The sequence below is a fragment of the Protopterus annectens genome, chromosome 3.part1 (genome assembly GCF_019279795.1).
Source record: "Protopterus annectens isolate FY-2018-M chromosome 3.part1, PAN1.0, whole genome shotgun sequence".
Lineage (NCBI taxonomy): Eukaryota > Metazoa > Chordata > Ceratodontiformes > Protopteridae > Protopterus > Protopterus annectens.
The window spans coordinates 734,193,286-734,218,873 of NC_056732.1; the positions used below are offsets into that span (position 1 = coordinate 734,193,286).

Consider the following 25,588-nt stretch of genomic DNA (forward strand, 5'->3'; position numbering starts at 1 on the left):
GGTAAACAACTTCTTTGTATACTTTCATGCTTCTTGAATCAGGATTTTTCATAGACAGTCTTCACATAAGTGTTAATTTTAAGAATACAGATTGAGAAATAATTTTCTTTCAAGATGGTTGAGACTTTTTTTACCTGCTGGAATAATCACAGTTGATCCTGCTTTGGGAACTGTGTAGTTGTTCAGAGCTGAAGCCTCCCAGAAGGATGTATCAGACCAATTCCTTAAAAAAGAAAGAAAAATAAACTTCTGAATTATGTTTACGCATTTCTTTGAACTACTATTTCTTTTGGCAGGCTTAACTACCCAAAACATAGAATAAAATAATTGACTAGACAAGCATTATAACAGTTACAGTCAGTTCAATAACAGTGAAACCCATAAAACCAGGAAAAAAATTAGCAATATTTAATAGCAGGTAAAAAACTGCAAAGAAATAATTTATTCATTAGTTTACACTGCTGGAAATTTCTGCATCAGTGAGGTAAGTGTGTGTGTGTGTGTGTGTGTGTGTGTGTGTGTGTGTGTGTGTGTGTGTGTGTGTGTATGTGTGTGTGTGTGTGTGTTTGTGTATGTTTGCGTGTGTGTGTGTGTGTGTGTGTGTGTGTGTGTGTGTGTTTGTGTGTGTTTGCGTGTGTCTGTGGGAGCTTCCCTACACATGTTTCAGTGGCGGATTTAGGCATGGGTGCGCGCCGGCCCCTTTTTCAACTTTGTGTTTAAACAACTAGATACCGAAGAGACTATATTACAACCGCCATAGGTACCTGTACAATACGCATACGTCTAACTCATACTTCCTTACCTTGCAACGTACAGGAAAAGCCTACTGAAATATACACTGCATATCTCAGTTAAGAACTGACCGCTGTTGTCGCCCTTTTCCTCACGTTACGGCGACTATTAAAGAATTTAGTTTATTTTTTTACTTTTTTTTTATTTTTCCCCGCCCGCATACTGACATCAGAACCCCAGTGCATGCACGCAGCCGCCCACAACATGATGTCAGCAATGCCGAGGGTTTGTTTACATTCCTCGTGGTGCTTATAACCCGGAACGTCTTTTCTTGCAACTGTTGTGAAGGAGTTTATTTTGTCGTCGAACTTAGTTTTCCAAGGAAACGTGTTTCAGTGATCATTATTCATTTCTTTACTTTGCAATCGCTGAATTTCATTTAAGCAACATATTTGTGGCACATTAATACGTTTTCAGCAGAGATCACCTTTTTGCTTTGATATGATTTACTTTGCCACCAGCCCACCGCTTTTCAATAATTCAGAATAAAGCGTAAACTAATGGATGACAAAGAACAACAAATAGGAACAAGATTTTAAGCATATACCCCACTGCTTAGACTGAAAATAGAAAAGCAATTCATGTTTAAATAAACTGAAGGGGATGTAGCTATAAATAATGGGTTGGGTTGGCAGCAGTCTGGCATTGCAACAGCAGTAAAGTAAGATGGATTTTTTTCTGACATTTAATTACATTTTCTCTACATTCTCAGGAGTACAGTCACCTGTATATAATCGATGGGTGCAAAGTCCGTTGTGAATATACAAATTGACATGTCTTCTGTGTTTGGGCTGGTGTGATGCAATTATTGTCAGCCAATCCATTTGCTAAAATGATTGTAAAATCAACATCGCTATGGCTCATTGCTTGTCTCTGAGGTGGTGAGTAAGGGGTTGTCGTCTATTTAACTGTAAGAAATTGGCCATAATTTATTTTATTTTCTGTCACAAGCATCATTATTCCACAGCATATGTTACTATCTTTAGTTGCCCGACAGGAGCAAGATGTGTGTGGAAGTAACAGATCATTAGTAGAGCTGGGCCGTTATTATATTTGCTATCTCAAAACGAATAGCTTTGGTTAGTCCTTAGCTGTAGCTTCTATTGTGTGGAGTTTACATGCCCGTCCTCTGTCCGTGTGGGCTTATACATATGCTCTGGTTTCATCCAACAGCTAAATAACATTATATAGGTGAAGGGTCTCCTCCCCGAATTCCCTGCTGATAAGTGTGTGCATGTATGCCTCTGTTCATATGTTTTGTGATAGCACTTATATGTCATGGACAGTGTGAGTACATCTTTTCCAGTTTGAAGTATCACAGTAGCTTGTATTCAGCCTGGCACTCAAGGGCAGTGTAAGTGTGAAATGTATTCAGAATAAATACTGATACCACTGATTATCTGTGGACATGTACAATATTGTCTGGCATGGGCATAACTTTTCTGGGTATCAATGCTGGATTTCTTGTTTCCCTTCACCTTTATTTTTCTCCATTGGCTTTCTTTCAATAAGAAATTGAGAGACCAATTTTATTTCATTACTTTTTATAATAAGATATCGGAGAAGTACATAGTAAAATAAGCCGTAATTGCTGGGACTACTCATGTGTATACTAGGCTAACTAACACTGGGCCTTTATAACGCTAGCCATGCATCCCAGATGTATCCCACAAGTTTTGTACCTTAGAGATTATTTTAAGGGATATATGTAAACTAGGACATGATGTACAGGCTGCTTCTCTCTATTAGAGATGCTAATGCTAGACTAGGGGTGAATTTCTGATTTCAAATTCACTGGTCCAAGTTATGTTAGGGAAGACCTCTGCTTGACATGGATAAAAAGCATGTTCCAAAGAAGAAAAATTCCCTGAGACTCGTGTCCCGCAACATGTCTTATTTATGTCACAAGCAAGATTTAAGTCTCTAAATCAAATAGATTTGATGCAGTTAGCTTTCCTGATATGCAAAAGGTCGACCAGAGCAGGATTCAGGGATGCCTTGTTTGACAGGCATAGATTGCCTCTCAACAGTCTATAGGATACAGAATATAGAGCTAGGGCTTTGAGGCAATTTGCATAGGACATGCTGTTAATGCCCTGTATTCTTTTTGTGAGAAACCTCTGTGGGTGTTGGGTGTTCCACTTGCTGCACATGCTTGGTCAGGTACATACTGAATGAGGAGTTGTACTCAATGATTAGTCTGATAAGGGCTGAATACAGAGGAACAATGACCTCCTTGGACCCAAATGCCATGCCCTTGCTTATAGCCTGACTGAATTATGTTATATATTTTCTGGTATTGTTTTCTGTGTCTCATCTGTCCTGAAACTGCTTCCCTCCATTCCTGTGGAGGAGTTTATATAACTGGTCTAACAACTTTTATGTTGTCTGATTGCTTCAAGGCTTGCTGATTTAAAATATAGTTTCTGTTTGTAAATTCTTGCATACACTGTTGGAAACTCATGGTGTTCTGGCTGAAGTGTGATTCTCAAACAATCTGGAAATATATCGCTGATTGAGAAGTATATTTCTTGGCATTTTAACCTTTCAGAGTTCTGCATTGTCTTAATTTTGCCTGACTGATTGCCCGACTGAATTATTTTATATATATTTCTGGCATTGTTTTCTGTTTCTCATCTGTCCTGAAACTGTTTTTCCATCCCTCCCACCCTATTCATGTGGTGTTATTATAGTTGGTGGCTTTGCAGTTGCCCACCCCTACTGTAAATTTGATCTGGGACACCCCTCCCAGTCTAGTGTTCACTCTACTTAATACAGAGAGAACATTTGAGAAGGCCAACCCACTTAGATTCTTATCCTTGACATATCTTCTGCTCCTATTTCCTCTCTCCTTGCACTTTGCTAACAAAAACATGCACTTTATCAATCTCCTTTTACTGTATTTGTCTTTCTTCCTACTTTATTTTGCTTTTGCCTCATTTTAAAAGTACTCACTTGTATTTATTCTGCTGCATTTATTACTGCTTGGTAGTGGCCTGATCAAATTGTAACTGTTATTCTAAGCCTTTTGGTTTAAGCACTTGGGCTTCAGACCAGTTGTTTTACATTAAGAAGGTTTGTGGTCTGCACTGTTGTGGCAGGACAGGTAGCTTACATCCTTCTAAGTTGGGAGTTGCTGATTGAAGCCTTACTGTTTGTTATTCTAAAAGTGTATTAGTTCTGGTTTAAGCACTTGGGTTTCGGGCCAGTTATTTTACATTAAGAAGGTGTAGTCTGCACTCCTGTAGGAGGAGAGGGTAGATTCTGCCCTTCTGAGCTGGGAGTTTCTGGTTAAAGCGTATTGTGCCTGCTTATTTTAACTGTTTCTTTCTGAAATTGGTATGCCTTGTTTGCTGTAGCATAGACTAGATTCAGACTTGCTGAATCTAGCTTTGTTTGTATAACTTGAGCACTAATCCAGGCCATCGTTTTTTTGGAGAAGGTTCCCCTGCACCCTAGTTCATAGGTTCATAGGTTCATACTAGGCTATCTGCCCTAGGGCATTTATAAGCCTAGCCAGAGTGTGTGTGGCTTTCACCACCCCTTAGGATGAGAATACTATACCCATTAGTTTGCTGTGCCTCTGTCCAGCAGTGACACAGAGATGATTCCCGGGGTAAACCTACGATCTCCCATCCACTCGTCAAGATTTCTCTTGAACAGAGTCAGTGAGGGGGCTCTGCCTCACATGGACTGGGATTCTGTTCCAAAGTGTAAGGAGTCTCTGGGTGATGAATCTGTCCCTCCAGCATGTCCTATTTATATCCGTGTTGAGGTTTAAGTCTCTTGCTCTCGTGGCTCTGGTGGATTTGGATTTTTTGAAGTGGAGCATGTCCATTAATTCCGGGTTGGACATGGCCTTGTATGTCAGGCACAGATCACCTCTGAGCAGACGGTATGCGACTGAATAGAGATGGAGTTTCTTCAGTCAGGCAGCATATGACATATGTTTGAGCCCCTTTATCCTTTTGGTGAGAAATTATTTGGGGTCTTTCCAATTGCTGCAGGTGTCGGGTAAGGTACATTCCGAATGGGGCATTGTACTCAATCATTGGTCTGATAAGTGAAGAGTACAGGGGTACAATGACCTCTCCTGATCTGGACGTGAATCCCTTCATGATCAGGTGGGCAATGTAGAAGGTCTTCCTAACCACTTTGGCAATGTGAGTGTCAAAAGAGAGGTTACTGTCAACTTGGGTCCCCAGGTCCCTGATAATTTCTTCCGTGTTTAATGGATTACCACCTATGTGGTAATTAGGGGTTACCTTATTTTTGCCAAAGGGTATGACTATACATTTTTTGGCATTTAGCTTAAGGCCATGGCTCTGGCACCAGTAATCCATTTCTATGAGACCTCTCTGGAGGATGTCTGTGTCTGATGGAGTGTCAATTATGGCGCCCAGTTTGCAGTCATCTGCAAATTTTGTCAGCCACAATCCCCCTATGTTTGCCTGCACTTCAGAAAAATAAATGTCGAACAAGAGGGGGCCCAGGACTGAGCCCTGTGAGACACCGCTCGTGACCGGCTTAGAGTCTGACATGGCACCAGCAACTCTAACCCTGTGGGTTCTGTCCTTGAGCCAGTTTGCAACCCATCTTGTGACATATGGGTTTACATCTAAGCTGGTGAGCTTTTCTATGATGCCAGAGTGGGGTATTGTGTCGAACGCTTTTGCTAGGTCAAGGTAGGCTGTGTGAACTGCCTTACCCTCATCAATGGCCTTAGTGACTGTTTCAAAAGTCGACCAAGTTCAAGAGGCAGGATCTGCCCTTGACAAAGCCAAATTGGGTAGGATCCAGTGTCTGTAGGTCCCCAATGTCTTTATTTATGAGTTCCATTATGATCCTCTCCATAGCTTTGCAGACAAGGCTCATCAAGCTTATGGGGCGGTAATTTCAGGGTCCGTAGAAGCACCGCCTTTGTGGAGTGGGACCACAGTTGCCGTCACGCCATTCTTTGGGTACGTATCCTGTAGTAAGGCTAAGATTAAACAGCAGCCTTATGTGTGGGTTTAGTTCCTCATTGAGTTCGTGTAGCACACAGCCGGGGACACCGTCTGGTCCCATTGATGCTGTGTTTTTTGCTTTAGAGAGAGCAGCTCTCACCTGGGCATCTGAGATGTTTGGGAGGCTAGGCTCTGGTGGGATAGATATTTCTCCTTTTGGAGGGAGGGGAGAAATTTGCACTGAACCTGTCTGCCAGTATGTTGGCAATGTCTATGGGTTCAGTGATTTTTGTATCATTTTGGACTAAATTCTGAGCATATCTGGGAGTTTCCACCCAGGTTTCTAACATAGCTAAAGAAGGCCTTATGATTGTCTTTTGTGTCTTTAGCGATTTTTCTCTCAAAGTTGGCCTTGGATGATTTTATGAGTGATCGTAGTTTTTTGCTAGTATTGATCAGAGATGCCTTCCCTTTTAGGGATTTTGCTCTGTCATGTAGTAGCTTTCTCCTCTTGTTGTAGAGTTTGTTTATGGCTGGGGTCCACCAGACCGGGCGCCTGCCTTTGGTGGAAAGGGTCTTGATTTTATTAGGGATTGCTTGATCCATACATTCCTGGAGGTACTCGTAGAAGGCATTTGTAAGGGTTTCAGCAGCGTGGGTTGTGGTTTCCACTGGCTCTGGGGCCTTGAAGGATACCACTCCAGTCTTAAGAAGTGTGAAGTTTGCTTTTGAGAAGTTCTTCACTGTGGTCTTTTTTGCTGGGGTTGGGGGCGGGATGTGGATCTCCAGTGAGATTAATTTATGGTCTGATCTCACCAATGAGGGATATACTTCCGGTGTGGAGCATTTTGTCCCCATGTTTGTGATGATCTGGTCTAGTACATTTTCTCCTCTTGTGGGAATGGTGACTAGTTGTTCCATAACATTTGAGTTTATGAACTCCAAGAACCTTTGGGCTAGGGTGTTGGGGCTTGAGTAATGTTCCCAGTCTATGTTTGGGTAGTTGAAGTCACCCAATATGATGGTGTTTGGAGAGACATTCATACTCTCCAGTGTCTTCAGGAAGGCTGTGTGGGTTTCCTGAGTTTGAGAGGGTGGTCTGTAGCATGCTACAAACTGTAGGGCAGTTTTACCTATGGTTAATTGCACCTGGATGGTCTCCGATGCTTCGTGCGTTGCCACTAACCTGGAGGTGTGGGTATCCTTTATGAATATGGATACCCTCCTTTGTGGTTCGGTCTGGATTTTGGGGCCGGAACGCATGATATGAGCTATAACCTGATAGTGCTGGGTTGCTCTCAGGAGCCGTGAACCAGGTTTCAGTCACAGCACAGACATCGATGTTCTCCATACTGAGGAGGGCTTCGAGGGCGTGCATCTTGAGGTTTAGACTTCTGGCATTGAGCAGTATTACCCTTAGTTTTTTTCCATTTTTGTTTTCTAGGGTGGTAGGTTTATCATTTGAGCCTTGCCTAAAAAAGGCACTATGGGGTGGCAAGAGCCTTTGCCAATATCCGGAAGCCCAGGGTGACAGGTGCAAGCCATCCCGACAGGAGTGTGCAGTTATGTCTGATCAAAGACTGCTGGAACGGAGCTCAGTTTTAGCTTTTATTGGTTAATTGGTTTAAATCAGTTTGCTCAAATGCTACTGTTATATTAAAAAAATACACTTTATGCATCACCGCTTAGCTATGGTTAAACTATTCTCGGCGCCATAAAGTCTGCTGTTCAAATTTTCCCTTAGAACTAACCAGTTTTTTTAGTTTTAGCACTCAAATCTGTTTCTTTCAGCTCAGCACTTGCTCAGAATTCATTGTAAGCACTAAATAAGCTACAAATTACTACAGCACTCAACTTTCCTCACTTGTCTAGAGAAACAGTTTTTAGTACTTAATAAATAAGCACCTATCCAGGCATGTCTAAGGGTCAGCTCCCAGTGTTTTCTCCTGTCTATCTGATGAATCTGGGCATCTTGAGGCAACCCAGCAATTGCCTCATGTACACAGACAACCCTCTTCTCCTACCACCCAACACTACAACCTGTGAGAAGATGCACTTATATAGCCAAACTGGAAGCAAAGCTGTCTTCACCCAAGACTGGACCAGACAGTCAAATGGAGAAGGTAAACACTTGCACCACACCATGCTCATCACATAGTCCCTCAAAACCTACACCACCAAAGCACATACATAGAAACACAAAACACACACCTACATTCGTGGAGGCTCCCAATAAAAATCTCCTCAAGCAACAGAGACCTCCAAAGCAGAAATACAAGCAACCTCCACCCCCCAACACAACCCAAATGACAGATAGCCCACAAACTCAGTGTGCTACTCAACCACAGTCCATAAGGCATAACAATGTATCCAACACACTAGTCATAGGTGACTCTATAGTCAGGCACACTGATGTTCCACTCACAAGGCTAAATAAGGAGAAAGTTATTGTCAGCTGCCTGTCGGGTGCCAAGATCCGCTACATAATGCACACACTCAGTTCACTTCACAACAAGTTCAAATATGACTTTGTCATTGTCCATGTTGGTGTGAATGACCTGAGACATACCTCCATGGACTACATCAAAAGAGACATGGAGGAGCACTCTGATGTTGTAACCCAGGCAGGTATGACCCTAGCCCTGAGTAACATCCTGCCATCACCCAGAATTATACCACAGTACAAGGACAAAAGCATTGACTTCAACAATTGGCTAAGCTTCTGGTGTCATTCTAAGGGGATCCAGTATCTGTCTGCCTGGGATGATATGATTGACAGACCACGATGCTTTGCCAGAGATGGCTTGCACCTGTCGCCTTCGATTCGGATACTGGCTAAGGCTCTTGCCACTCCTATAGTGCCTTTTTTAGGCAAGGTTCAAATGACAAATTCACCACCGTAACAGGTACAAGCAAGCAAAATCTGAGGGTAATGCTACTCAATGCTAGAAGTCTAAACCTCAAAATGCACTCACTCGAGGCACTCCTTAAAATGGAGAACATAGACATCTGTGCAGTGACAGAGACCTGGTTCAAGGCTCCAGAGAGCACCCCTGCATTACCAGGCTATAATTCATACCACACCTTTCGGCCACCTAACCTGGACTGAAACACTAAAGGCGGAGGAGTGTCCATATTCATTAAGGATAGCCACACCTCCAGGCTAGTTGCTCAGCATAATGCATCCAAGATTTTCCAAGTGCAACTAACTTTGGGCAAGACCGCAATCCAAATTGTAGCTTGCTACAGATCCCCCGCCATGCCCCAGGATTCCCACTCCTCATTTTTTGATACACTGGAAAATATTAGGGTGCAATCCAACACCCTAATAATGGGCAGTTTCAGCTACCCCACCATTAATTGGGAAAACTACTCATACAAACTCCTTTGCTCAACGTTTTCTGGAATTCATAAATTACAATGCCTTGGATCAGCTTATCCACACCCCCACCAGGGGCAGTAATATCCTAGACCTGGTCATTAACATGGGCGACCAATGTTCCACACCAGAGGCCAATTCCTCATTGGTATAAATTCAAGGAACCATTGGCCAAGGGTGTTTGGGCTTGAGTAGTTTTCCCAGTCAATGTTTGGGTAGTTGAAGTCACCCAATAACATAGTGTTTGGAGAGACCTTCATATTCTCCAGTGTTCTCAGGAATGCCAAGTGGGGTTCCTGTAATAGGGAGGGTGTTCTGTAGCGGGCTACAAACTGAAAGGCAGTTTTGCCCGCTGTTAGTTGCACATGGATGGTTTCCGATGCTTCATGCAGTGCCACTAACCTGGAGGTGTAGGTGTCTTTGAATATAGGTACTCCCCCTCCTTTTGTGCTTTGGTCCTAGTTTTGGGGCCGAAACGCATGGTATGAGTTATAACCTGGTAGTGCTGGGGTGCTCTCAGGAGCCTTGAACCAGGTTTCTGTTACTGCACAGACATCGATTTTCTCCATACTGAGGAGAGCCTCGTGCAGAGGTTTAGACTTCTGGCACTGAGTAGCGCATCTTTACTTTTTTTATCCTTGGGTTGTCTATGGAGGTGGGTTTGTCCTTTGAGCCTTGCCTAAAAAAGGCACTATGGGGCTGGCAAGAGCCTTGGCCAGTATACAAAAACCTAAGGGTGACAGGTGCAAGCTGTCCATTCACTTCATATTCAAGAAAAGCATGCTAAGTACTTTATAGCCTTTTCTAATATTAAGTCTCTCCCTGATTTTGGGGAGTGTAAGTGTGTAAGTTTAGCATAGCAATGTCTGTAGAATGTATGCACATGACAGAGATGCGGCAGTGTAGTTAAGCACCGTACTGTTCTATGGTTGAATTGGATATGTAATAGCTGTGGTGAAGGGGAAAGCTGAACTATTGCCTGGGTGAATTTGAGTTTTTGTGGCTTGGGCAGGTTAGACTTGCCCTAACCCGTGAAAAGGTAGGGGTGACTACTGTCAGTTTCCACTCCCTTGTGGGAACCAGAGAACTCTGCAGTGCTGCCTGTATGTAGGTAAGTTGGTCTTAAGTGAGATGGTTCACCACTGACTCATGCACTGTGGTGGTGCCTAGTGTTCCACTTTCCTGCTTCCACCCCGGTAGTTGACTGACCAGACTGCGCCCCCCCCCCCTTTGCAAATTCCTGGATCCGCCACTGTGTTTGAAGAGAGATTCCTTGAGTGCTAGTAATCTATAGAAAAAAAGAAACAGAAATGACAAATGTCATAAGGCCAAAACTCTTTTCACCATTGGAAATAATTTCTAGTGCAATTTCTAAGTGTGCCCTGGCAATGTTTCACTTTTTAGGAAGATTGCTAGCTTCATCGATTTGGTGCAACTATAGATATGATATTTATAAATTTGGGGGAATGGGAGGCCTGCCTACATACAAAAAAACAAGAAAAAAGGAGATTTTTGCCCTCCTGGTTTTCAGTTTCGATGCTTCATTGTAGAACCGTGTGTGGGTCAACACCATATTTTTGCATCCTGAATCAAAATCTTGTGTCTTAGACTTAGATCTCTTATTATTCTTTTAAATGGAGTTGATATAACCTCTTAGCGCATATTATCTTTGGGGTATTTTGCTAAAAATGTTGGTACATTTAATAAAAAAATTGTATACTTCTACTGCCTCTGTATATGAACTTCATCTTTTCACAACAATATCTTAACAGCTTGAGCTAGTCAGATAAAGAAAGCAGTTACACAAAATACCTTAGTGAATATAACTAACTTAAATTTTGTTATCTGTCACCAGTGTAAGTTTGTATCCTAGCTTTGTTTTAGGATATCTGGCATGTAGCATTAGGAAAAGAAGCACCAAGGGTTTGGAATGCTGTTAATTCTTGGCTAAATATAGTTATAAGGGAATTTATGACTAGTTTAAAATATTACATGTCAATATAAATTCTGAGTCATATCAAATGATTTATTAATTCATTTATTCTACTTCTAATGTACTGAATTAAAATCTGTTTAGGTAAATTTACTGTGGAGATTAACTGATACAGCAGTTAGAGAAAGAGACTTTTGTTTGGCAGCCAAATGAGGAAAAAAAATTCCATCTCACCATTTTGTTTTCTGGATCTCCCCAAACATGAAAAGAAGAATCATTTAAAAGAAATATCCAAGGATTGAGATTTAAAATCAAATCTAATTCACAGAAACAAAGTTTATAACTGGAAAGCAACAGCTATTATATTTATTCATTTTATTAATTTATTCATTCATACATTATTTGGTTTACCATCAAATAGATGAAGTGCAGTTGTGCAAACGACATTCTTCGAAATTATATTTTCAGGATTTCGTAATGTCGAATACAACTTTAGCAAATCTACAATGCCAAAACCCTATTCCTGTTTTATGTCCCAGATGGCTAATGGGTTTTCGCACACAACTCCCAAAATAGTTTTACCATGTTCGATATTAGGGAGGAAAATTATTTCAGCTTTCGACATTTCAGTTCGGTATTCCAGACAGTCACACAACTGCACTTCAACTATTTGATGGTAAACCTATTATTATATGACCATTTTATCTAGTTCAGGACCATGAGGAGCTGGAGCTTAAACTGGTACACAAAGGCTGAAAGGCAGAGAAATTAATTAAGAATAGGATGCCTTTCTATTACAGATTGTCTCAATCTACCTATAAATTTCTCACATGGAAAAGAAGCAACGATATGAAATAAAAGTCACTAGTAGTTCATCCTATCAAAAAGAAAAAAAAACAACAACAGATCTTTGTATGTCCAAGAAAATTCTTATCTGATTAAGGCAAGATGAACCATTAAATATATGACAACATTTACTCATGTCCTACAACTACAAAAATGAGAAATCAACTACAGATAACAACTACTACATCTAATCTTTCTGTGCACAACAGTTTAAAACTTTCTTTCAAGGCACCATTTTATTTGTAATTAGGATAATACAACTTCAACTTCTTCTCTTCAGAACATGAGCAAGATTATTTCATATACTCTTCCATAAACTGAGAGACTTATACAATCTATAATTCACTTGCTCAGAGGTATCTTACACCCTTTCCCACCTGGATCCCCCAGCACCTGAGATAGTAGCTGAACTAGGGGCATCTAGTCTGCAGTCAGACCTCCATCTTGTTGTGCCATGGAGATGGGTGTCTTACACCTAATACTCACAAACAAGAGGTGAGGATGCTCTCTTCCATGCATTAACTCCTCCCTGGTAACATCTGACCACAAAAATGAACTCCTTTAGTATTAAAACTAATCCAGAACCCCCATCAAGCTCCAAACCTGTTAAGAACTTTGCTAAGGCCAATTACCTCAAGTGACAACTTATTAAACTTCCAAGCACCTCCAAACCTAGATGACACTGAGTCCTACTCTGAACTCTACATAAAAGCACTGTACAACCACATTCATAGCTGCACAGAGGAGGCAGTACCTGTCTGAGTCAAACCTATGATTACTGGCAAAAATAAACCACCCTGGTGGACCCCTAGAATAAATAGGTTATTTAACAAAAGTAAAAAATCCTCTCCAAAGCCAAGGAGGAAGAGACAAATCAGTGCAAAAGGATACTCACTAGTCTTAAGAAACAAATTAGAGAGCTGGTCAAATCTGCCAAAGCACACTATGAGGCAAATATATCATCCCAGGTGAAAGATAACCATAAGGCTTTTTTAATTATGTCCGTAACCTCAGGGGAAATGCTCAGCAATGTGCCAAGTTAATCATGAATGGCAACACTTACACACAGACTGAAACTTTAGCAAACCTGCTGGCTAACAAGTTCAGTTCAAACTTCTCCCCACTATCACCTCATACCACACCCAAAGAAATACCTGCAATCATCCCTACCATCTCCCTACCAGTCATTACAAGGGAAGTGGTCCTTACTGCACTTGCTAAAGCCATAAACACAGCCTCCATGGGTCACAACAACATTCCAGGATGCTTCTTAAATAGCTTAAAACAGAATCTATCAGGGCCATTAGAAACTCTCTTTAATCACAGCCTCTGAATGGGCTTTGTCCCAGAGGAATGGAGGACTGCAACAGTTGTCCCTCTGCACAAGGGGGGGCCATCAACTGACCCAGGGAACTACAGACCCATAAGTTTGACCAGTCTTACCTGCAAGGTCATGGAGAGAATTATCATGGACCTGAACAATAACAACATAGGAAATCTCCAAAAACTGGACGAGACCCAATTTGGCTTTGTCAGAGGGAGGTCATGCCTGCTCAATCTGGTGGACTTCTTCGAGTAAGTCAGCAGGGCCATAGATGAGGCTAAAACAGTACATGCCACTTATCTAGACCTTGCCAAAGCTTTTGACATAATCCCACACTCAGGGATCATAGAAAAACTTGCTGAGTTAGACATAAACCCATACATCATCAGATAGATAGCCAGCTGGCTCACTGACAGGACACGTTATCTGGATAGGTGAATCCACTTCCTGTAAGAAACCTGTTACTAGTGGTGTTCCACAGGGCTCAGTGTTGCTGTTTGGTATTATTTTATTTATTTTATTTTATTTTACATTTGTTAACCGGGCTAGTCCAACTGGGCATATTTCCAATTTCAGCAGAGGCCCAGGGAGAAAAGCTCCACAGTAACATTTAAAAGTTTATAATGTACAAATATAAGAGAAAAAAATGTATGATAAAAATAAATGAGAGAACAATAGTTACAAAGTCATACTATTTAAGCAAACACAATATTGAAAAAGAATTAGTTACACAAATATAAAGAAAAAATTAGTTTAAAAATAATTAGAGAATCTTAGCTAAAGAGAAGTATGCTAATTATGAAACACAAAACCTTGAAAGGAATAAGATACTCTTACATTAAGATATGTGAGGTTGTTTACAGTATGTTCACAGTTTAATTCATCTCCTATTTGCAACAATAATTTAAGACAGTTACCACTACCCAGGGGTAAGTAGTGTTAAAAGGTGAGGGGAGGCAGTATAGAGAAAATGGCAAAAGAGAATGCAGACAATTAGGGTAACAGCAAGGACATAACCAGTGTGTTTAAGATGTTGCTTCAGCCTTTGTTTAAAGAGTGGGAAGGAGGAAGTACCGTTAGATCTGATGGCAACATGTTCCAATATTTTCCAGCAGTATTAGAAAACAAGGAGTCACCTGCTATATATATTTATATGTATAGGTATATACTTCTCTGAAGTGAAGACCAATGTTGGGGGACACTGGTTCACTAGGTTCATCGACGACTGTAAGCTGGGTACAATCACTGAATCCCCGGATGATGTTGACATCCTACAAACAGGCCTTAAAATGAGAAACTATGGGTGCCAAAACCACGGCCTGAGACTAAATGCTAAAAATTGCATATTCACACCCTTCAGTAAATGAGATATCCCTGCAAATTATAATATTGATTGCACACCCCTAAAAATAGACCATGTGGTGAGGGACCTAGGAACACAGATAGATGGTAATCTATACTTTGACCACCAGGTAGCTACATTAGTGAGTAAATCCTTCCATGTTGCCAATTTATAAGTAAAGGCATGGCATCAAAGATCAAAGGAAGTCATGGTGTCATTGTGCTTGGCCCTCATCAGATCCATAATCCAGTACAATGCTCCCTTCTGCATGTACCTAACCAGGCACATACACCAAGTGTAGTGACCCCAGAGAGTTCTCTTTAAAAAAATACAAAGATTAAAACACATGTTCTATGCAGACCGAGTAAAGGCCTTATCCCTTTACTCCGTCTTATATCGCTTATAGAGAGGGGACTTATGTTTGACCTAGAAGGCTCTGATCCAGCCCTGATGAAAATATTATATATTCGCAAGAACAATTATGCAAGGGCAATGTGTCCCATGAACCTAAATCTTATTTGTGACTCTAACAGAACTTGCTGGAGAGACAGAGTCGTATCCCAAAAGCTATCACGTCTATGAAATAAACTTCCCATTTCTGTAAAACAAAGCATGTCCATCACTCTCTTCAAAAAGAATTTGGATAAATAGATAGGATAAACTGTAAATTCACTCTTGGGGTACTGCCCATATCCCTTATGGACAGATGTAGGCTGTAAAATGACTTATTGCTCCAACACCCAAAGACCCACTACTCTGATACCTCCCAATTCCCATATCTGGGAATTAAGATATAATATTGTCATATCCTGGGTATTATTGGCTAGGCTTGTAAAGGCTCTTGTGCCATTAGCCTAGCAGTCATCTATGAACCTATGAAACTATATCCATTCCCCTTCCCCCTCCATTGCACTGCCTTAATAAATCACCTACTACAGAAACTACCTGACCCAATCAAGGAACTGATAACCTCCATCAAGATTTCTTAAAAGTAAGTACAGATTTAACAAGTAAATTCTTATTTCTCTAACAAACTTGTCCTTGAACTCCAAAATAATTCCTAGCATAGAACTCTGTTATAGTAGTATGCAACCCAATTTACCACAACTCTTAAATTCCAGAAAAATTCAGATATTTTTATCTTCTATCTGCTTAATACATGATGCTGACAAGTATGACATTATGTCCACTCCAAGGTATAGTGGGATAAAGCCCTAGCTATGACACACATGAACTTAGATCAGTTATTAGCTTGGGCACTGGCAGAGCTGGTGGGGAGGGGGGAGGAGTGACAAGGGTTTGCCTGCTTGCCTTTCTTAGGGGTATATCGTGGATGGCTATATAAAGGGTAGAAACTCCACATGAGAATCCCTGGTGGAGACTGAAAAACATATAGAGACGCTAGTTACAAGGCATGGGGTCAGGGCCTTCTGAAGGTTATGTCACTCACAGAAGCAGCTGGCACCCCTTGCAAAGGATAACTACATGCTTTTCTTTGAGTATCTGTGGAATAGGTACAGAAGATGGGCTTTAAAAAGAAAAGCTTTGAATCATTACAGATGACTGCTCTGCTCTTGTTGCTCACCCCTCACTACCATACCTCCCAACCATCCCGAATTACTCGGTTTTTACAGAGTTTTGGGGTCCAAATGATGTAATGCCATGATTCCCAAGTGACACTCCATCATTTCTGTTTTTTTCCACTTAATTTTTAAGTTTTGCGTTGTTTTGGCTGACGTCATCCCGTGCGTGATGACGTCAGCACCGTTGGTGCTACCAGCCTATCGGAATTAAATCTGCACAAATTTCTGGCTGGGAAAGCTTCAACTGCTGCAAGCGGGCTTCTGTTCAAATGCCTGCACACATTTCTGGCTGGGCAAACTCTGTTCAAATGCTGGCTTTCTCTGTTATCTGGACGTTATGTGGAATGAGCATGTCGCTGCTTCCATTCAAGTGCATTCGAATGGAGCTTGTCAGTTTGGATTTAAGCTGTTTCCATTCAAGTCCATTCGAACGGAGCTTGTCGATTTGGATTTAAGGTATTAAATGCTACTTTCCATTCAAACAGAGCTTGTCGGTTTTAAGGTATTAAATGCTGCTTTCCATTCAATTTGGATTTAAGCTGCTTCTATTCAAAAGGAGCTTGTCGGTGTGGATGTAAGCTATTAAATGTTGCTTTCCATTCAAATGGACGTAACTTCTTCTGCTTGGATTTTGTGTGTGTGTGTGTGTGTGTGTGTGTGTGTGTGTGTGTGTGTGTGTGTGTGTGTGTGTTTAAGCACTGCATAGATACAACAGCTTGCCTTGCACAGTTGCATTGTACCAAGTGAAGTGAATATATCACATATTTTCAGGACAGAAAATGAAATACATGTACAAAATATAAACACATTAAACTGGCATTACACCAGGGTAAAAAAGCATATATTATCTCATAACTTGGACGCTTGTTACTATAAGGAGGTAACAACTAAAACTTTACAAAGTGACAAAGGTAGAATGGTTCAACTGACTTCATTGTTGAGAGATATTTAAATCCTTGTAGTTGGAATGCTAGCTTTAGGAGCTGATGAGAAATGAAGATCAAAGTATAATTTCCTGAAACTCATCTTTCAAACAGCAATTTTGATATTCCTTCCTATAAATGGGTGCCAAATGCATGCTAGTACAAGAATGTCAGTGTTAGAGTATGCAAAACTGCATTATGCCTGCTTTCTGTAAAGAAATGTATATATGATTTTCTTTCATAGACAAGACTGAAACACGTTCCGAAAATATCTGCATTACACTGACACCACACCAGTAGGTAAAATCACTCATTCCTCTATAACAGTCAGACTTTCTAAGGTTATCTCTACAAAGTCACATCAGAATTGATAAGGATTGCCTAATTAAGTTAGTATCGACTTTGAACAGAATCCTGCATTGTTTTGTTATTGTGAAGTAACAGGGAAATGCCTTTTCCCATGATGGCATACAGTCTCATTGTTAATATATTTAACGGTGGTGAGAAAGTGCAGGTAGTTTTGCCTATTTGCATTTTTTTTAACTTTTTATTTTATCATTGTTAAAGTTATTGTCTATATTATGTTAAATGCGCCATAACTGACTATTTTACTCTCACTTTGTGACTGGAAAGCTCAAAATGGAGAATGCTGTCAAGGAAGTAATTATATAATTTCAAAGTTAGCATTGTATAAGAATTAAAAATCATATGCATTTCCCAGAAAGAACACTTTCCCTATAAATATACTAGATGCCCTCAAATTTCAAACTGTTTTATGGCTATAGTCTTGTACTGGTAGGTACTACCAGAAGGTTTACATAGGTGTTAGGTTACTAAGTATTGCATCATTTGTTACATAGGTTCGTATGTAGGTACTAGGCTATCGGCCCAAGGGCCTACGTAAGCCTAGCCAACAAGGTTCCCTGGCTTATGCCACCCAAGAAAGTTATTTTCCTGTGACACTGTCGAGCAGAGACACAGAAGTGATCACCTCGGAGTAGGTGATATGCTACAGAGTAAAGCTGGAGTTTTTTGAGGCGGTCAGTGTAGGGCATTTGTTTGAGGCCAGTAATCCTCTTTGTGAGGTACTTCTGTCACCTTTCCAGCTGCTGCAGATGTCTTGTTAGGTACATTCCTTACCTAACCTAACATTACATATTAACTATGCACATACTGCAACATATTCTGACAGAGAAACTCTGTAAATATCAGAATCATATTGTTTTAGAATTAGAAAAATTAGTATTTATTTCTCAAGTCCCATATTTTCACATTTTAATAGTTATAACAAACATACATAGTATTGACAAGTACAGACCTACATCTAACCACTTAACATACTGTCATTTCATTGCATGTAGAGTTAACTAGCTCATACAGGCAAATACACATCTATTAAACAAGTGTTTTTTTTTCTGAAAGCTTTATAACAAAATCTGAAAGCATTGCTGAGATTTCTGTGATGATACATACTTTCAAATAAAAGAATATTTGGCCATTAGTATCTGCCAAACTGCAGCATTTCCAAAATGTTCCTTCCTAGTAATTCTGTTAAGTAGAAAAAATTGTGTGTGTGTGTGTGTGTGTGTGTGTGTGTGTGTGTGTGTGTGTGTGTGTGTGTGTGTGTGTGTGTGTGTGTGAGAATGCCCCCTTTATAATACACCTGGTGGCTAGAGGTACTCGTGCTCAAACCCTGTACCCTGGGTATAGGGAAAAAAAAAGAGCCTAACGTCCCTAGCCACCACCACTTGTGAATTTTTTGTTCTGTTCCTCATAAACTTTGGTTTCAGGATGTTTGTGACAAAACACTGAAGGTTGAATTTATTGAATAATAATAGGCATTTGAATTTCAGATTTCATATTCTTCAGAATTAAATGGTAACAAAAGCCTTTTATTCTAGCAATTTTCTAAGTTTATAAGATCAGTATTTGAAATTTGAACCTAATTTGGGGTTGTATTCCCCCATTGTTGGCTTTGTTCAGGTTTTTTGTGCTAAGAGGTTGAGAACTATGGTGAGAAGTGAGAAATGAATTCACTAAATGATAGCCATTTAAGTTTCAGTCTTCCTATCTTTGGACAGAATCAGTCAGTAAATCACTCCATATATATAAATCATATTTGTGGGTCACCTTTGGGTTGCATGGCTAGGCTTATAATGGCTCTAGTGGTCGTTAGTCTACTGCACATCTATGAACCTTTGAACCTATAAGCCTAAAATAATGGGGGACACAGGCCCAAAAATAGGGATAGCTTTTAAATATCTCAATTATAAACTTAGAAAGTTGCTAGAATAATAGGATTTATTGGCATACATTTTCTGAAAGATATGAAGTCTGAAACTCAAATTTATGACATTATCTAGTGACCGCTGTACTCCTTGATTTCTGATAAAACCACAAATTTTTTGAGGAATAGACTAAAAATATGAGGCAAAAATTTGGACATTCTTTGGAAATCTGGACAGTTGAGATGTTATGTGCATATTTCATCATCCATAGCTGCTCTCCAAACACACTTCAGAGAAGAAAATCCTGAAGAGCACTGGACCCAGTACTGAACCCATTTTGACAAAAGTGGTTAGCTAAGCGTAATCTATCAGACAATCTCTATGTATTAAATGTGTTCTTTTGCTAGTCAGTGTTTTGCCCACTGAATAATAGACCCATTAACATTCAGCATGCATCGCTTGTCTGTAATTTCCTTTCAGGGAGTTGTGTGAAAGGGCTTAACCTGGTCCAAGTATGTTGTGTGCATGGTCAATTGCTCATCCTGGACTGCTGTTACCTCTTCAGAAAGCATGTTATATGATTTATAAGACAGGCTGTACCCTTGACAAATGCATAGTAGCCCTGCTCAAGGAGAAGTAAATTACATGTGTCTTTCTGAATTAGTTCATATATGGTTCACTCCATGACCCTGCAATGAAAACTTATGTGAGCTTTTCCTTATGTAATGGAACCTCTGCTGACTATTAGAAAATTCCTGATAGATATCCCATTATCAACATCATACAGGGAATTAGTTGTATGAGTTTAACATATTCACTCTTGTTTCTGTATAGATTGCCATGATGTTATTCTTTATCTTACTGAGTGCTGCAGTGACCATGTATTCCATGATTCAAAGTACTCTGTTCCCTAAATGCATATGAGAGCAATGTTTATCCCCTGATATTTTGAGATTGACATAACATTCATTTACCTGTCTGTTAGTAATTTCTTAAGGTTTGGAGGTCACCTTGCTGTTAAAAAGATATTATGACACATGGCTGATTGTTTCCATTGAGATTCATGATTAGTCAAAGAATAGCTTAGAATTATCCTCAACTTTTGAAACTTGTTTCTGGTTTAACCTGGACTTGTCTTGCAGGCTATGGTTCTGTATGAATGCCAAAGAGTGCAAACATTTTTTTTCCTGTAATAATTTGTTTAGGATTTACCTATACATTTCCCTGTGTATGTGAGCCATTCTTAAATGTGTCTTTTAGCACAATAATGAATAATCCTATACAAATGATTTGATACATCCTTTGACGCTTTATCTATCCTGTTTAGCTTTATTTGTACTCTGTAATGAACCATCTATGTGAATAATGGTCTACTGTGTTTATTACTCCTGTACCTTATATTGAGGACTGTCTCTGTCTGTGACCCTTTCAACCATCTATGTGAATTATGGTGTACTGTGTTTAGTACTCCTGTACCTTATATTAAGGCCTGTCTCTATCTGTGGCCAGGACAACCATCTATGTGAATGATGGTCTACTGTGTTTAGTACTCCAGTACCTTATATTGAGGACTGTCTCTGTCTGTGGCCCTTTCAACCATCTATGTGAATGATGGTGTACTGTGTTTAGTACTCCTGTACCTTATATTGAAGCCTGTCTCTATCTGTGGCCCTGTCAACCATGTATGTGAATGATGGTGTACTGTGTTTAGTACTCCTGTACCTTATATTGAGGACGGTCTCTGTGGCCCTTTAAACCATCTATGTGAATGATGGTGTACTGTGTTTTGTACTCTTGTACTTTATACTGAGGACTGTCTCTGTCTGTGGCCATTTCAACTATCTATGTAAATGATGGTGTACTGTGTTTATTACTCTTGTACCTTATACTGAGGACTGTCTTTATAAATGGCCCTGTCAACCATCTATGTGAATGATGGTGTACTGTGTTTAGTACTCCTGTACCTTATATTGAGGACTGTCTCTGTCTGTGGCCTTTTCAACGATCTATGTGAATGATGGTGTACTGTGTTTATTACTGCTGTATCATATATTGAGGACTATCTCTGTCTGTGGATCTTACCTTCAACCATGCTAGAAAAAAAGAAAAAAGAGCACATTTACGCCTGCTTTAACACCTGTAGCTGAATGTTTTTTGAAAATCTGTGAAGATGACTTGTACAAATATTATTATGATTTCAAACATAATGCATTGTTTTTTAATACATACACTACTGAATGGGACAGGATTTACTCTTTAAAACGAAATAATAATCTGGTGATTAAATCAGCAGATAAGGGTGGAGCGATAGTTCTATTAGACACCAATATATATGTAGATGCGATGCTTGCACTATTGAATGAAACTACTACTTATAAACCTATTAGTTACTTAGAACTCACTAAAATCATTTATAAAGTACATCAAGAGTTATATGAGTTCTTGATGTGCAGGCAGATAGATTACGACTTATATCAATACTTCTTCATTGAGAAACCCCGAACACCATACATTAAAGGTTTGCCGAAAATACATAAAGGCTTATTCCCACCACCTATGAGACCTATAGTAGTGGGACAAGGCTGGGTCACTGAAACGTTGTCAGTCTTTTTAGAGAAAAAACTGAGACCTTTAGTTAGTGAGGCAACGTCCATTTTAAAAGATACTTATGAATTGCTTGAGTGTCTAAGCAACTATTCCTATGCTAATATGGATGAACTACTTTTTGTAACCCTGGATGTAAAAAACTTGTTCACTGCCATACCCAATAATTTTGGACTAGAAGCTCTAAGGAATATTATAAATAAGAGTCAGAAGTTCAATACTAGTGAAGAGGGACTATTGTGTGCCATCATGGAACTTATTTTGACCAACAATGTTTTCAAGTTTAGGGACCAACTATATTTGCAGCAGTGGGGGGTAGCCATGGGCACCCCCCGTACTAATACTTACGCGAATTTAGTGATGTTGTATTGGGAGCAGATGTTCTTATTTACACACAATAGCTTTAGGAAAGTTAGCCTTTATAAACGATTTGTGGATGATGTTCTTTTATTTTGGCATGGTAGTGTGGCGGAACTTCTTACCTTCGTAGAGCAGTTAGAATCTACCACTGATTTCTTGAGTTTCACAATAAATCATGCCTTACACAGCATAGATTTTTTAGATGTGAGGTTATATAAGAACATAGATCAGAAGATTGAGACAACTATTTTTAGGAAGGAATGTTGGAGAAACACTTTACTTCAATTCAATAGTATGCATCCTAGGTATGTGTTTGACAGCATAACTAAAAGTCAATTTATCAGAATCAAGAGGTTATGTCACAACAGTGATGAACTTAACAAACAGAGTAATTTTTTACAACAATGCTTTTTGAGCAGAGGCTATGATGCAGAAAAGGTTAGGAAGATTAAGAACCAGATTTTACATAACGAGCAGACTTCCAATAATGAAAATTGTACTAGAATGTTTGGGCACCATGGAAAGAAGCCCTTTGATAAAACTAGAGTAAGAATCAATCTCAGATATACTAGTGATATTCATCACATTAAAGACATCATTTCTAGTAATTGTCATGTTCTCTTGACTGATCAACGGTTAGCAGCATTGGTGGGCTCCATACCATCGTATACATTTCGTAATAGTAAGAATCTCAGCAGGCTATTGTGTATAGAATCAAATATTTTCAGTAAGAACTCAAGTACCAATAGGAACATGAGAACAGGTACCTTCCCTTGTAATAAGTGCAGTATATGCACTCTGATTACTACAGTTCAAGAATTTGAGCATCCAGTTTTGAACTATAGGTTCGAACCCCATCACACTGTTACATGTGAAAGTAAGAACCTTATCTATTTGGCTACTTGTCAGAGGTGTTCAGTGTTCTATGTAGGAATGCCTACTAGAACTTTGAGAGAGAGGGTGTTGGAACATGCTTTAGATGTTAAAAAGTGTGATACCAAGAATGCCTTGGCCAAACACGTCTCTAACAACTCAACACATTCATTTGTATTTAGAGTCTTACAAACAGTTTTACCGAATTCAAGAGATGGAGACAATTTTAATGATTTAGAACTAGTGGAACTTTCCTGGATCTTTAAACTTAAAGTGCATTATGAACCAGGTCTGAATCAATATGTTAGCATTAGGGCTCCTTTGAAAGGACGTAGTGCCAAGTGATTTTTTAACAATAGTCAATTTTAGAGAGTGAGTGCACATATATACTAAAGCTCTTTATATTGCTTAAGTATTTTATGCAGGGATTTCTGGCAAGCATTTTATATATTTTTGACATGATCATAGTTTTAGCCCAGATATATGATTATACTTCATGAGTTTTGCTAGGATATATTTGTTAGATGCACCTTGACTCACATTTTATATTCACATATTTGGTTTTTAAAAATATATACATATATACATATACAGATACATTTTTTATGTTGTTTATTTTTACGGTTTATATAATTCTAATGACTTAGATCTTTGTATCGCACATGGGATTATGTTGTTCTTATCCATATGTTTTCTATACTTGGCTGTATTGATATTCATAGGGCTCTCATAGTTCTGATGTTTAGCACTATGTGAGTCATACATACTTATATATATATATATTTTATGATCTTATAATAATTAACAACTTATGATTTACTTAATGTATATTTAGTATATGATAAGTTTTGAATAAGTGTAGTAATACCATACTGATTCACAGATTTTGGTACTAACGTAGTTAGTTAATATTAGCATTTTTATATATATAATTGTACAGTCATAGGAAATGTTTGATGTGAAGTTTTAGAATTTGTACCTATAGATATGAATACATGAGAGTTTTGTTGTATTTGCATTCCACTACAAACTCTTGGTGTTGCTTTAATAACTTTTTTAACTTCTTCATTTAGGTGCAAGCAGCAATCCTCATTCTTTCTTTGTTTCTTTTAATTGAATGATTTTTTAAGTGCTTGTTTTAATTGGATTAATTGAATTGATTGTTGTATATATTTGAGTTGAAAGTTGTTAGTTGCAAGGATCTGAAGAAGCGTGTCTTGGTACATGTGAAAGCGCTTATCTTTCTACATTAAACATTTTTATCCATTTATTGTGGTGGTCGGTTTCCAGTTTGTTTTCAGATGATGGTGTACTGTGTTTAGTACTCCTGTACCTTATATTGAGGACTGTCTCTGTGGCCCTTTAAACCATCTATGTGAATGATGGTGTACTGTGTTTAGTACTCTTGTACTTTATACTGAGGACTGTCTCTGTCTGTGGCCATTTCAACTATCTATGTAAATGATGGTGTACTGTGTTTATTACTCTTGTACCTTATACTGAGGACTGTCTTTATAAATGGCCCTGTCAACCATCTATGTGAATGATGGTGTACTGTGTTTAGTACTCCTGTACCTTATATTGAGGACTGTCTCTGTCTGTGGCCTTTTCAACGATCTATGTGAATGATGGTGTACTGTGTTTATTACTGCTGTATCATATATTGAGGACTATCTCTGTCTGTGGACCTTACCTTCAACCATGCTGGCTTGCTTAGAGAGGATCATGTAAAGAAGTGCACATAAAAGATATAAACCATGCTACTAAGCTGTCACACTCACCTACCATTGCTGCTGCTATTGGTGTGTCTGCTTTGCCTATGTACTGACTGGCCCATACAATAAAGTAATTTATATAAGATTATTTCTTTCAGTAGTAGGGCTTCTCTTACTTGACTGACATTTGGCTGGCCAGAGGCTGTAATGTACTTTCCATGCATTACCTGACAAGTGTATTAGGCACTACTGTACAACTGATATGTAGCTATTGCAGATGTTCATCTGTGGGTACCTCACTATTAATGTGGTGCTCCTAGTAACCATACATCCACAGCTATACAGTACTGCTACTTCTGCTGACCTGTCTTACCTTCCTCGGCTCTCTTACCTTTACCTTAACTACACTTGGTTACTGAGTTTCTGTGTTACCCATTAACCTTACTCTGTGTTACCCATTAACCTTACTCTGTGTTATGAAGTCTACTTGCTCCAGGCTTACCGTGTGTTAGTTTAACCTGCCTTAACATTATCCTGCTCTCTACAACCTACCTCCAGTTTACATCTGTGTTTGTACTGCAACATTTAATTGTTTATTTACCTGTCTTTGTTCACTGGGAAAGCCTGAATGAGTAATACCCATTTACAGTTGAGGCCCGGGGAGAAAAGTTGCATTTGTTTACATTGCATTATATTTAGTTTCAGTTAAACACAGAATAGTTACATTTCTATTTACATTT

General features: G+C 39.3%; 1 protein-coding gene across 1 annotated transcript in view; it reads right to left on the minus strand.

The window, feature by feature from the left end:
• LOC122797719 (fibrocystin-L-like) overlaps positions 1–21,129 on the minus strand; it is a 184,003-nt gene extending 162,874 nt beyond the window's left edge. The window contains exons 1-2 of the mRNA XM_044066250.1: positions 21,011–21,129; positions 135–223 (exon numbers count right to left, since the gene is read on the minus strand). Of these exons, the coding sequence (XP_043922185.1) occupies positions 135–223; positions 21,011–21,129 (208 nt within the window). The remainder of the gene's footprint in view (positions 1–134; positions 224–21,010) is intronic.
• Between the last annotated feature and the right edge of the window lie 4,459 nt (positions 21,130–25,588).